This window comes from Antrostomus carolinensis, unplaced genomic scaffold, assembly GCF_000700745.2.
Source record: "Antrostomus carolinensis isolate BGI_N321 unplaced genomic scaffold, ASM70074v2 scaffold43221, whole genome shotgun sequence".
NCBI classification, from domain to species: domain Eukaryota; kingdom Metazoa; phylum Chordata; class Aves; order Caprimulgiformes; family Caprimulgidae; genus Antrostomus; species Antrostomus carolinensis.
The window spans coordinates 7,060-22,045 of NW_010295880.1; the positions used below are offsets into that span (position 1 = coordinate 7,060).

At 36.8% G+C, this 14,986-nt stretch overlaps 1 protein-coding gene across 1 annotated transcript in view; it reads left to right on the plus strand.

The window, feature by feature from the left end:
• Nucleotides 1-3,342: 3,342 nt before the first annotated feature.
• The window catches only part of LOC104532805 (triadin-like), a gene marked incomplete at its 3' end in the record, with an annotated part of 45,379 nt that continues 33,735 nt past the window's right edge, over nt 3,343-14,986 (plus strand). Inside the window, exon 1 of the mRNA XM_010178097.1 lies at nt 3,343-3,566. Coding sequence (XP_010176399.1) covers nt 3,545-3,566 — 22 coding nt within the window. The remainder of the gene's footprint in view (nt 3,567-14,986) is intronic.

Sequence of the window (14,986 nt, forward strand, 5' to 3'; positions counted from 1 at the left end):
GAAATCAGCTCCTAAATTATTTGTATATTCCTGCTTTGATTATATGAACAATGCAACTTCTCATCTAAAAGCAGGAGTTTGTATTAGTCTGTTGAATAGTAAACCTCTGATATTTTGCTAAAATAAAATGTCCAAATAATTGTTTTTCTTTGATTCATCAGTTAGGGTTTGCACTGAAATACACATTATCTGAGGGCAAGGTACATGGTTACATGCAAACATCTGTAGCAGCATATAATATCCTTCTCCCCTCTTCATAAAATTGTTACTTTTTCCTCTATCCAAGCAACTATAGAGCAAAGAGAACCTTCAGTTTATTTACTTTAATACGGGCTTGTAAATATCAGGAATCTGTTGTGAGGAGGGACATTTAGCCTGCTGCTACAGCTCTCTCCATCAGCACTGAATGTGAGATCTGATCCCGGGCCAGTAGTTTTACCATGTCACCCGGAGAGTGGGAAGGAAGTACCTACTGTTAATTTGAGCCAAGAACATTTTCACATTGTGCCTGAAACATGATGGGAGGAAAATGAGGACCAATTGTGTGTGTCCAGGTTTGGATATTGCTTGCAAGAACCAAAGTAGGTTTAAATTTTTAGGTTTTGCTGTTGTTTGAAATATGAACAACGAGAAAGAAAAAGACATTTTACAAAAGAAGATTTCCTGTCGGGACAGAGAAAGCTCCCACCAAAATGCATTCTGGGTCAGGTTCAATATGTAAGATAAGTCAGGGAATTAATGTTTATTTTGTGAGATCTGTACAGATTTTGGCCTTCTGCATAATGTAAATTTCACAGACTAGTGTAGAAGAAACTCCTAAACTTGAGCCAGTCACTAATATTCAGATTTTAATAAAACTTCTAACCAGCACCACCGCCCCCCTCAAATTTTGAGATTTCCCTTGTTTGGACTCCTAAAGAAGAAATATGATATGCTGTATAATTTTCAAAAGATAGTGTTAATTTTTCAAAATAAATGTACGTGCACATACACAAGCAGCATAACTTGGTTTATCTTAGTTTTGCGTATTTTTGCAAAGGCCATGATTATCTCCAGTGAATTTGTCATCCAGATCCCATGACTTTGCCCCTCTATAAAGGAAGCAACTGTGTAACATCTAGTGCAGTTGCCTACAGCTGTACTACTTGTAACATATTTGTGCATATGACAGCTTTAGCCTGCTTCCCAGAATGAATGTTTTGCATACACAAGGGTTGCAGAGACTACCAAGCAGTTCTCTTTCTGGCCACTGGGCTGATGTTGTGGAAAATTGATTTCCAGTTGGATTCTCACACTTCCTCTGCTCTTATATTTTGGTTTCAGTATATCAACCCATGATTGAAGCTGAACATAAATAGCAGCAAAGGAAGTAAGGCATGGAGGTGAAAGGGCAGGTGGAAGGAGCTGAACTGGAAACAGTGAGGGACAGACAACCATAAACATACAGTTATACAAGCAGATATGTTTAATGATAGTCCACAATCTCAGGACCTTGCTACATAAACTGAGAACAAAATTCAGACATTAATATTTTCCCCAGTTCTCTCTTCTTATATACCCAAACTGAGCCTTTATTATTTTCTTTCTGTTTGAATAGTAATACAAGTGAAAGCAATCCTGATTTCACAATATTGATTACCTCTGTGCTTCAGGTATTCAGCTGAGATTATAACTCTCACATCTCAGCAAGTAGCATAGCTGTCAAAATACAGATGACCCAAAATATTTAACTGTTCATGTAAAATGGAAATACTACAGCAGAATAAAAAGCAGGAACTAAGAAGGACAAGAGCTTTGCCTTAGTATCACACATCCTAGCACCCTCTACTAATCACTGAGCTATTGTGGGCAGCTGATTTGTTGATATGAATGTGATTCCACAGAACATTTCGGTATTCATGAAAGAGTATTTTTTAAGGAATAAGATCTTGTCTAAAATCTTTTAATCAACCTTAGTGAGGAGGGTCTTCTGAAGGACAGGCTAAAGGAGCAAATGCACTGTTAGGAGGATGACCAGAAAAGCACTGACTACTGAACATTGAGTAATCAAACTTGTCAGTGCAAAAGTTTTGGTCAGTAGAGCTGATGAAGAAAAGGCACGGAGCACTGATTGTAAGCTTTGGGTAGAGAAAGCTAACATTTGCAGATGTGTGGCAGATTTGAAGTGCGTTGAGTAGAGGGAAGAGAAAAATCCTGGTGGTGACTGTAAACTGTTCAGTGAACCTTCACTTCTGCATCTTGTACACTGGATAAATAGATTTCTTTCCTTATACCACAGAGCCAGGTGCTTATATCTCCTGCGTGGAAGATGAGAAGTGCAAATACCAGCCCATGCAACAGAGATGAGCTGACTATAGGTTGCCTAGTAAGAACTGTTTAAGATGGTTTCTGATTTCATGTGACGGTGACATCTATGTAGAGGTATGCTGGCTCCAGGACACTTTTTTGCTAATTTCATTTTCAAGCTTTTGCCCACATACCCAATTCCATAGCTGTGAAATTGCAAGGAATGCAATGAAAAGATTCCTCAGGTTTTTAAATCATTATTCTTATTAAAATTGCTAATATTTTTGTTTCTCTAAATTGTTTTAAGTCTACTTGCTTTCATTTTTATAAAACCTTATATAAAATCACAGATGTTTTGAACTGTTTGATTGTTTCCATGAATCAGACTTAGAAAAAACCTGATCTGCTTAATATTTCTGCATATTACCTTCATGCATTTAGACTATATAAACTATTACTATTTATATTTTTAACAGTGCTCTGTAATACTTAGATGAAATTCACAGGTATATGTGATAATTGCAGCAAATCAGAAGAGTACTGAAAAGTCCAGACTGAAGAAGTTACCAATTTCATAGGTTTAAAGTGGTGTCTTAATTGGCTGTGAACTGTGACTAAGAATCAAAGTGGAGAAAATCACCTAAATTTACCCTCCCCCTTACTCAGCGGTAAGCTTCATAGGACCCTCCCCAAACCAAATAAGGCCAGGAAGAATGTGCTAAGCACTGAGCGTGCTAAGAATAAAGCTGAGCTGGGACGGATAAGGTTACTTTGAACTCTATATTTCATGTTTCCTGACATACCCCCCAAAGAACTGCAATTATGCTAGCAAGGCTGCAGGAGCGTTAAACAGTTCTTTCCCAGTTTTCTTTGTTTTTTGTTGCCTTTCAATGAGTTCCTGTCCTGTTTAGAGCTGTGCCTTTTTATTTGTAGTGTCCATGGTTCTTAGGATATTAGAAAAAGCATGCTGAAGATTCACTGTGAGGCATGGCTATTTTTGTTAGAAGCTGATACTTTAGACTGAGATTTAAGTGTTGCCTCTGGAAGGCCTTTGAGTGCTCTGGGAGGACAGGAGTCTGCAGAGGAAACAGAAAGTTCAGAGGGGTGCAAAAGAAGAAGGAACAGAATTAGAAAAAGCAAAGGACCTCCCTCCTTCTCATTCTGCAGCTCCTGCAAGAGCCAACAACCCAGAAGTATTATCTAAGCTGCCACAGTAGATCTTGACCTTTTTAACAGAGTATCTCTTACCATCATCATCATGGCCGAGATTACAGCAGAAGGTACGGTAAATATTTTCAAATATAATTAACTAAAAATGATATATACTTTGACAGTGTAATTGAGCTAGTGCGTCAATACAATTTTTTGGTCTTAGAAAATAATGCTTTCACTCCAGGAACATTTCATTTTGTTTATTTGCTTACTTTCTACTTTTTCTTCCTGTTTTTCTCTTTTTTTCTTTTTCACTCCTGTAGCTTGACTTTCTACCAGTTACTGAAGCTGGATCTCTGTACACCTCTAAAAATAGCGTTAGACTCATTTGCAGAACAACACTGCTTAGGCAGCTCCATTGGAGTGTTACAAGAAGGGGAACATCTGAATGTCAGGTGATTCCACCCTCAAGCCCTTACCTTTACCCTCAAGTAAAGCTTTGGTAGTCCCTTATAATCAGAGTTTTTACAGAGTCAGAATAGTTTAGTTTGGTGGCCCTGATTTTTCTACAAGGACCACAGAGTATTTGTGAGCTATACATGAAGTTACTGAGGGGTAACAGCTATCAACTTGGCAATCTTTATTCAGGTAAACTTCTAAAGGAGTCAGTGAAAGTTGTAGTGAAATATGCATGCCAGAGCTAGCTCTGCAAGAATAAAAGGCAATTGTATTAACCAATAAATACATATTCTAAAGTATGAATATTTAATGTACTTTAATATTTCCTGACCATTCATATTTAAATAACATTGTAGATGCATAACAATATTTTATCAACCACAGTCAGACAGGGGATATATTTAAAATACAACCTTCTTTAAATTTAATACTGAATATTCCATTCCAACCTTTTTTTTTTCCGGTGTGGATTACTCCACTGTTTATCTGATTTTAATAATTATGCTACAAAAAAAAAAAAAAAAAAAGCTTTTAAACAGTGTCCTGAAAGTTATTTTTATTCTACTTGACAAGGTTATATGACATTTCAGCATATGAAAGTTGCACTTTTCATCTTCCATTTTTCATTGTTAATATTTGTAAGAGGATCTGCATTAGGCACTATTTGAGAGTGAGCCCATTGTCTTCTAAAGGACTGATGTTAGAACTACATCAAATTGTACAATCCTTGCCTGATGTCTGGTTAGACAGAGCAAGGAGACAATGTGCATATGATTTTTTTTAATCAGCAGTTGGATGCATCTATAATTTACTTCTGGCAGCAAATACTGCCAAAACAGGTGGCTCAGCCTGACAGCCCTAATTTAAATGCTAGCACTAGTTCATTTGGATATTCTTAACTAGGTTTATTGGAAACATTCGTTATTTGTAGATGTTATCAGGAAAATCTGTGAAATTATATTTATCTTCCAAAATGCATGCATTAATACCATCAGTGTCAGAGGAGCGCTGTGGAAATACCTCTTGCAAGGTTCTCCAAGTGGGGAAAAACAAAACAAAACAAAACCAAACAAGATTTTTAGTCTAAAATTAATAGCAAAAATATGACTTTTAAGTCTGGAAGTGACTTTTCAGTCATTTAGCTTAATAAGAAAGAAAATAAAAGACTACAATAAAATAAAAATAAAACAAAGAGTCTGAATATATTTTTATAGTGCTTTTATAGTGTTTTTACAGATGTTCCTTAGCTGTAATATTGTGTCATTATTCTGTGCTTTTTTTGTGCAAAGCAATAGACTTCAGATGACAAAAAGCATCAGCTCCACAATAACCTGAGCTTCAGTATGACAGGTAAATAGGCCATAGAATTAGTTTAGTTTAGTTTTGTTTTCTTTTCTTTTTGTTTTCTTTTCTTATATTTGGAATAGACTTATGTTGATTGGCTGATTTTTAAACTCTGGAGATGGAAATTTTACTTGTGGCAGAAAACTAAGAATTCAGCCTGGGGCTAATGTTTCACTGCAGTTTATTTTCCTCTGGGGCTACTGCTGGCACTCAGAAGGCAGTCTGAAAGTTCAGATCTAAACTTCAGCAACATATAATTTGAACAAACAAAAACCAATTAAAATACCTCTTGCTTCACACAATTCCTATTTGATTTTATTTTCTTTCATGCTACATCCCAGCCCATGATTTGCTGGGGTCTTTGTGAAGTTATTAGGATTAAAGTACTTCTTCCTTGTGGTAGGTATTCTCAACTTTATTTTATGCTGTCAGCCACACATCAGCTAGACCGTTGGGCTCCTTGCCTTTTGGGGGACCATGCCGACATGTCAGAGAGCAGGGCATAACAGCAGTGCAGGCTTCAACTCTGCCAGAGTCAGTGTGGCTGCTGGTTTAGAGAGGTGGTCCAGCCCTGGCAGAGTGATACTGTTGGTGCACATCTCAAGGTGTCTTCTTCTGACAGTCCATATCAATACCAATATATTCAGAGACAGATGCACGAGGCCAATGGGGTGTTCTTTCAGGACAAAATCATGGTAGTGACAATGAGACTAAGTAGTTTAAAAATGTAGCCACCAAGAAATGACCCTGGCCTGCCTACTTGCATTGCAAGCCACATGCGCTGCTTATTCATTTCCGCAGCTACAAATTGTTACTTGTGGAAATACTAGTGAAGTGCACCCAATGAAAGGCAAAAGAAGATCTCTGAAGACAGTAATTTATAAATGTCCTTAGAAAGCTGGCAGGACCTAGGTCTCCTGCTGGCAAATATTTAGGAGAAGATTCCAAAGGATTATCTTCAGCATCGTCATTTTACATGTAATTACAACCACAGAAATACACTATTTAAATGTGGAAGTCCTTAAAACTGTGTACAAAAAAAAAAATCTCAGTACAGATACTAAGTACTCTCTCTTTGCAACAATCTGAGGATATTATTATTGTTGTTGTTATTATTACATTTCAGCTGTTACTGAGTATTCTGTAACGGCCAAGGACTTTACTGTGATCCACTTAAGACCTTGCTTAGAAAGGTACGGCTATCTAACTGTGCTACTCTACTGTGCTTATGAACACAAGGATTGGACTGGACTCAAGAGCTGCCACTGCTGAAACACAAAAACCCTGGCACCTCTAAGAAATGGTTTCTACCGATGTACATCTTAATCTATATGTACACAATAGCTCTGGCAGCAGCCCTATAGTTGGTCCTCTCTAGTCCAATCTACTTCAGGTCACTGTGCAGGGCTGATGGCTGTCCCCTGGCACTTTATCCTCCCACGCAGGGAAGAATGAACAGAGATTCAGCTCTGCCTGCTACAATGCACCGGAGACTGTGCACTGATCTAATCTGGGGCGGTGAGGAGAGGAGAAAGACAAGATTTCTATGCCAGCTGTTTGTCTGCCACAATTTATTTCCCCAGTGGAGCAAGAGAGAAGCAGGAGGCAAACAGAAGTGTGACAATGAGTCACAATTTGGTCCTTATTTTGCTGTTGAGAGCTGTGCAACTTCATATTTCCTCTGTTTCGGAGCAGGTTGCAAGGAGACAGGCTAGCCCTGAGGCCACACACAGCTTGTCAGTGACAAAATCAAAATTAGCTTCTGGATTTCAGTCCTTTTCTCAGGCTACTTGGTAACTACAAGTTTTAAGACGTAAACTATTTCAAAAGGTGGATTTAAAAAGATATGTATGCTTGAAGATTAATATACATGAAACTGATAACTTATGAGAAATAACACACCAGAGAGTAAAATCATAATGACTTCACGAGTGTGATGGCCAGAAGCTTACAGCAGTCTCCAATTGGCAAAAAAAGTTCAGCAAAGTCACACTAGAGGCAAGAGGGAGATAGCTACTTCTCATGGTAATTCATGAGTTGTTGCTAGAGGTGCTAGCAAGTTGTGCCAACTGCAAAAGGGGCCTAGATGAAGAAGTTAGATTAGATTATTCATTTTGATGGCTGAAGGCACGTGAGGTGTTTCCTAGCCTTCAGTTAGACTGCTGTTTAAGCACTGAGTTAGGAGGTTTCTATTGAATTTATTTGAAATAACTGAATTTGCAAAATGAAAAAATATCTTCTTTTTTTGTCTTTCAATGTTGACAAGGAGACAGATAGTATAACTTTTGCAGCAGGGTAAGGAAAGTATAACAATTTTGGAAATTATTTTTTGAAGGAATCAGTCTGCTTTTGTTCAAAAGTAGCAGGTAAAGTCAACAGCCTAATTACCCAGAGAGACAAAAAGTCAGAAAATCCAGGACTGCCTATAAAAAAGTAAGTATTTGGGGGGAACAGAAGCTCCAAATTATCACTGAAATTCCTTAAAACTTGGATTCCCCTGTGCCTGTGGGCTTGGTCAACTGAGCTGGTTAGTTTTGCTGCAGCCTGAGTGCTGTCTTGTAGCCTATTGAGGCAAGCAAGCATGAGGTCAAATTTGTTCACTTGTTTTAGGTTTAAGAATTTATGGGCAATGTTACCGCTGGTATGGTACCTATGCGTGTTCAGTTTGTACAGAGAAACTCTAACATATCACTACCTCAGGTAGCGCCTTAGAAAGTCACCTAGCTATGGACAGCAGGAAACCTTTAACCTAGAAACAAACCAGAGATTTAAGCTAATGCATTTTGTTGCTAGTCCATAACAGGCTAAAAATGTGTGTGTGCAGTTAACTAGTGTTTACACGTGTGCAAGCAGCTGGACTGTAGGTCTGATCATTTATCCACTTTTTAAAAAATAAACTTGTGCTCATAAGTATTTGGAACATATTTTAAAGTTACTTATGATGAGAAATATATTTAAAGCCCTAGTAGCTTTTTCAAGTTATTCAGGTGTTCAGTTCCGCCTGGACGCCTTCCTGTGTGATGTCATTTAGGTTCCTGCTTCAGCAGGGGGATTGGACTAGATGATCTTTTGAGGTCCCTTCCAATCCTGACATTCTGTGATTCTGTGATTCTGTGATTTAAAAATGAAACCTGTGCAACTACTTAGTTCTCAGAAGTCCCTATCTACACTTTCAGGTACCTAATCCTTGAAAAACAATGTAGTCTATAAATATTTTGAGTACTTTTGCCCATTACCTACCATGTAAACACTTAATAAGAAGTGGATTCATGCTGCTTTCACTGCTATGCTCTGGAAAGCAGAAACTGGTTTAGTTTAAAACACGTTTCATAACACAGGTCTGGCTTCAGTCCAGGACACACCAAGGACAGAGAAACCAGAGTTGCCCTCTTCGAGGCAGGTCAGCTGCTTACAGAAATAAAGAAGCTTTCCTTTTCTTTCTAATGCTGCTATTCCCTATTTCTGCTCTATTTAAGAAGATTGAACTAGTGGGCAGTGCTTATTTTACCAGTTTAAACCATATTTAAAGTAGTAGAGGGTGGATTATTTTAAATCAAAATTATTAAAAAACCTTTTAAATCACCAATTTTAATCATGATTTAAATCAGTAAACAAGAAACCTGTATTTCAAAACCAGCAATTTTAATATTTATTGTATATGTCTTCTATCATTCTTTTCTACAAAAGAATAGAAAAGAGACACTGATTCATGTTGGCTGATGACTAATATGGTGACTGAATAGTCTTTCTCACTAAATTTGTGCCTTTTACTCTTCAAGACAAAGGTAACCATAATGTCTGTCTATTAAACAATTCTATAGTTCAGGAGCCATTTACCCAGGTTCTTAGTCCTTACATGAGGCTTTTTATGATAGAGAATGGTAAATGGTGCATTTCTTTTTCACTAGATAATTATTTCATTTTCACTTGTGATTTCTGTCAAGCTTCATTAGGACGGAAATTGGAATTCAATTAAAATGGTATAAACCCAGCATTTTAAAATTGTTTATTTGTGTAATGTAAATGTACTGGATATATAGGAAAAGTCAATTTTAAATAGAATCTGTTTTGATAAGTGAAGTGATTTATTAAATAAATATAATACTATTTGTAATTTAGTTTCTGGCCACTGCATCCTACAAGAAGATATAACTAATAGAGCTCATTTTCTTTCATGTAATGTTTATTAAAAAGTTAGAGAAAAAAAACATATATTCTATATTTTAAAAAATCCTAATTACTTCTTGACATAGAATAAGATAATAACTGAGTTCAAAAAGTAAAGTAAATTGAAATTAAGAACATATTCTTTGCATTTACAAACAGTTTATACTCTCAAAAAGAGGCTAGCTTAATCTGACTCCATCTGCTTAGCTAGTGATTTTCAACAGCTGAGTGATATCTTAGCCTTTCTTCACAGCTGCAATGGCTTGATCATAGCTTTTTGTTTAAATAAAAAAGATTTCTACAGGAAGTAGTGTAAAAGTGTATAGTAGTGTAAAAGTGTAATTCTTAGCACAGGTTTTCTTAATTTCATATTTCGTATTTTAGAGGTGTATTTTTAAAAGCATTTAAAGAAAATTTCAGTTTGTGATTCAAAAAGCATCAACAATTATATTCCCTGCCCCCCCAAACTGCAGCATCATTTGAGTGGGTGTTGAAAAGGAGAATTATTAAAGATTAACATTGAAATGTATTCAGCATTTGCAGATGTAAAGATAGATGTAAAACAGCTACAATGTTTTTTTCTACAGTGCTTTCACACAAATTTCATACCCATTCAAAGGTATAGTCAAAGAGAACTTTAGAGAGATGTGCAGGCTAAATATCCTTACTGCTTTACAGTGGCAGATCAGACTAGTAGCAAGAAACATTAAGGAGATAAGCAGATCTGAACTGTAAAGTCACCGCATATGAAGACTTAAAGTTATAGACAACTAGCTGTACTCCTTATCCATGTGGTCCCACTGTCATGTTCTCTTGTCAACTTTAACAATTTTTATTGGAAATTATTATTATTTTGTGTTTTATTCTTAGTCTTATGTGTTTATATAAATCTTACTTGGGTGCATTGGAACATAACCATTCAGACCATTCACTCACAGGGAATGTGTTTAAGCAGTATGTGGTTAAAAGCGATCAGCAAGATTTAGCTTCTAGTTTTATTCCTGATATGTGCCTACAGCACAGTTGATTTATCTAAGTCTACCATAGGAATTATGGAGCAAGTACATGGCTGCCAAATATTTGACTAATGGTAGAGATATCAACACCAATAGGCAGTAGCAGAGATACCAGGTAACAATACCAATACTTCTTGTCCTGTCCCACATTCTGTCCTTTTCTTCATAGCCTCTGATACTTTTTTTGCTCTGTAATTTCCTTTTTTCTCTTTCTCGTCTCCTCCCTCTTCCAAGATCTGATAGATAATACTGCAGGTAATATGCAGCAGGTGTAACTCTGGTCCCTTCTATAAATGCAAAACATGATCAGAAGAACATGGTGAAGGACACATTGAGCAGCTACTTTATCCTTCAGACTCATTAGCTTTTGAGGAAATGATCTGAACTAATAAAACAGATCATGTAATGTACAGGAGGATAAACAGAAAAGCTATAGAAGATACTGGTTTGGTTTTTGGTTGTTTTTTTTTGGTTGGTTGGGTTGGGTTTTTTTCATACCAAAATGTGTCATATGCTAAAACTCACCCATGTTACAATTTCAGTCAAATCAGTTCAGTTGCTCATAATCATGGTCAGTACTGGGTTTTGCCCTTAGAAGTCCAAATGAAAATGCTGTGGCTTTAAGTCCTGAATAAGCCTCACATGAGTCCTGTGGCTGATTTGGGCTTTTTTTAGAATCAGTCCTACAACACAGTATGAACTTGTCTCTGGCCTAAAAGTTCTGCTTGGTGCCATGTGAAGGCACTTTACCATAAGAAAGGAAAATATAAAATGCCAGGCACAGAAAAACTTTCTCACTAGAGAAATCTCCTCATTCTGTCTTCAAAGATAGTTTTAAAAAATCCTTTACAAATATGTAATGAATAAAGACCTGCTACTCCCTGTACATGCTTATGTTCTCACAACTTCGAAAGTATCTCTGTACCTTTGCCTGGAGTCAGATTGTCAAAGGCAAAATGAATGTAAGCCTTTGTAGCCTCCTTTGGTGTGTAAATGAACTAAATTTTTTCCTATATTCCATTATGTAGATTTAAGTTGTGGTTCTCTGTGCATGTCAGAAAGTCTAAATCTTGTTTTAATCTTCGCTAAGAGGTTATTCACAATTGACACAATTACCATAAATATAGTTTTCTGGGGTAACTATTTTACTGTCTTTAGAGACACAATTGAATACATCTATCCAAATGTTAAGATCCTCATTTGACTTTGACCTTTTCCTCCTCTAACAGGTAGGACCCTAATTTTGGCTTCAGGTCTATCTATATAACTTGTACTGAAGTCAACTGAATTGGTACATGAGCATATATGATACAGGATACAACTTAATGAGTCCAGAGGAGGACCATGAGGATGATCTGAGGGCTGGAGCACCTCTACTATAGGGACAGGCTGAGAGAGTTGGGGCTGTTCAACCCGGAGAAAAGAAGGTTCAGGTGGGACCTTTTAGTGGCCTTCCAGTACCTGAAGGGGGCCTACAAGAAAGCTGGGGAAGGACTTTTCATAAGGGCAGTTAATGACAGAACAAGGGGAAATGGCTCTAAGCTGAAAGAGGGTAGGTTTAGGTTAGATATTAGGAAGAAATTCTTCACTGTGAGGGTGGTCAGAGACTGGAACAGGTTGCCCAAGGAAGTTGTGGCTGCCCCCTCCCTGGAAGTGTTTAAGGCCAGGTTGGATGAGGCTTTGAACACCTGGTCTAGTTGGGGGGTGTCCCTGCTGATGGCAGGGGGATTGGAACTAGCTGATCTTTAAGGTCCCTTCCAACCCAAACATTCTATGATTCTATGAGTAACATCCCAAAGAGGTGATATCATGTGTATATGATACAGTTCAGGCTATATATGTTTCATAGTTTTATAATCCCAATATTTAAACTGTAATTGTAACATTAATTTAGCATAATTTCAATTACTTTTCTTTTTTAAAAGGAAAACATCAAACTCTCTTCTTCCTAGGGATTTTGTTGCATCACCATTCATGATAGGATTAAAAAATAAAAGTATTTCACAAGGACATACCTAAAGTTAGACTCACCCCTGTAAATATTTACTGTTTTGTTTGCTTGTTTGTTTGTTTTTAACTAGGAGTATTATTATAGCAAAAAATGTGATAGAGGTAGAATGTGACCTTTGTCTGCCTAGAACAGCTATATGACTAGATGGTCGACTATATCCTATCATATGGAGCAAAACCAGTACCTACTCTGCTCTTAATTTCTGCCACAACCTGTAAAGTCAATGAAGATGTTATTTTGGTAGTAGAGAGTGAATTCTGAGGATACAAGGTTTTCTCTTGCTTCAGAAAAGAAGCTCAAAAAGTTCTTTTTGCTTTCTTTAATCTGTGAATATATTTGATAAAGTTATCACTTTAGTAAGAGACATGTCAACTCAGAGCTAAATACAAGCATTTTTTTTTTTTTTTCATAGCAAGAGTAGCCCTGTTCTCAGACACCCAAGCAGAATTAATCCATGTGAGATACATCATAATTTTGTATTGCTTACATAAAAGCCACCTGAAATGCTCTGGAGAATGCAATGCTCTACTCTGCTGCTAGTAAACCAGATGAAGTGACAAATTTCCAGATCAGTAACAGCCAAAGCTCTTCTTTCCCAACCTACTCTCTCTCTTCCTTCCCCTTCCAGAAACAAGTGCAGCAAGGCCCTCTGCTCAGAGGCACACCTCGATGCCTATTCCCTTCATTTATCACAAGTGAGAAATCCATAGATATTGTAATACAAATTTATTATATTTTGCCTGCAAGTTGCTATCAAACAAGAGGTTTCCAGTGATTTGTTTTCTTTTAGTGATTTATACAGAGCTCATGTTAAGAAAGATCACAAGGGAAACTCCACTAGGTGACTGTTATTCTGGAGAGAAAGGAATTTACTAACTTTGGAAATTATGGAGAAAACAACTACAAATATGGGAGAACACAATTTCAGGAAAGCCTTTTCTCTTTGCAAGGTTAGCTACAAATATTGATGAGTCTTTAGCACACACTTAAAATTAAAATTAAATGTGAACTTAATGTGCATATGCAGATGTTAGTGCATCTGGGTAGGGGGGCAATGTGCAATTTTGCCGGAGTTAGTGAATTAAGATAATTTCAACTATACAGGCAAAACAATGATGAGGGATAGATTTTGTCTTAAAAACTAATTAGCAGAAAGTTTAAGAATATATTTTCCATCATTTCATTTGTTGCCCAGTATAGGTTAATGCATTTCACACTGTGAAGTGCTAAAGGCAGTTTCACAAAAGGGATACAAATGACTAAGTTTTACAGCATGGTTGCTATCCACTCTTCAGTGTGTCATGCTAAGCAGAGAAAACTAGAAGCAATACAGCATCTGCAAAGTCTACATGAACTGTAAAATGGCGCTGCATTTTTTTTTTTTTTTTTTTTTTTTTTGTTATTTACTGTGGTAGTGCCTAAAGGTCAACTGCATTAGACTAATCACTTTAATAAAAGAAAGTAGCAAGAAATAGTCTCCTCATTAGAATCTTACAATTATTTTAACTTGTAAAAATTATTTTATTTCCTTAATATTTTAGAGAATAAAGTCCTCCTGGTAATAATTTTAAGCTTTAATGTCTTAATGAAGCAAATATTAAACTATACAGCTCTCCGAAAGTTAACATTGAAATGCTGGAGAGTATTTTTAGTGCTTACCTGTGTTATTTAGGTGTATAAATCATGCATTACGTTTTCTGCTTGCTGACTGGGTTTTTTCACATGGGTAAACCAAATAAGAAGAAAACAGATTGCTCCACTCTCCATTCTGCTGGAGACAGACAGATCTGGTGGGCTTAAGGACCTACTAGCTTCCTCACTGTCCCCCACCAGAGCTGTTTGCAGTGAGATGGCTCTGCTCCCAGTGCTAGATAGTTACAATGGTCCTACATCCCTAGGTACAGGGAGAAGTCCAACTGAGCCCCATAAGCACACACCTCTCCAAGCCACTTTCATTCCTCCCTTTCCCCAACTTTGGTCCTCACCCTAATCATCTCTTCTATTAAATTCTTAATTATGCTGTCTCAAATCACTGCTACTCCAAGCAGGACAGGCAGTAATAGTACTTCTCAGTTAGTGTACTTACAGTGATTTTGAATCTATTCTCGAGTCTCAGAAATTTTCATGTTCCAAAAGAATTTTTTACCATAGCAGAGATTGATCTTTAAATAAATATTCATCTTTAATGAGTTATAACAATAAGATTTCAGATTCTGGAATACAAGTGTCTAAATTAAAAACTAGACAAGTATCTCTGCAGGCCTAAGGCCCAAGATTTCTTTCATAATGTGATGTTTTACATGTGACAAACATGTAAAATTTCAACTAACTCATGTCCATCCTTCTCTCTGTGGCCTTGAGCCTCTAAGAGATGTTGAATGTAATGTGTTTTTTTACAAACATCATCAAGTAACCATTGACTCCCTGTATCTGCAGACTCAGACACTTTCCCCTTTATTCTTTCATTAAGCTGTTTACATTTTCTTGGCATTTCTCAAATATAAACACAATTTTAACTTTCCCTGAAAATGTCCAGGTAGACAGATATGGA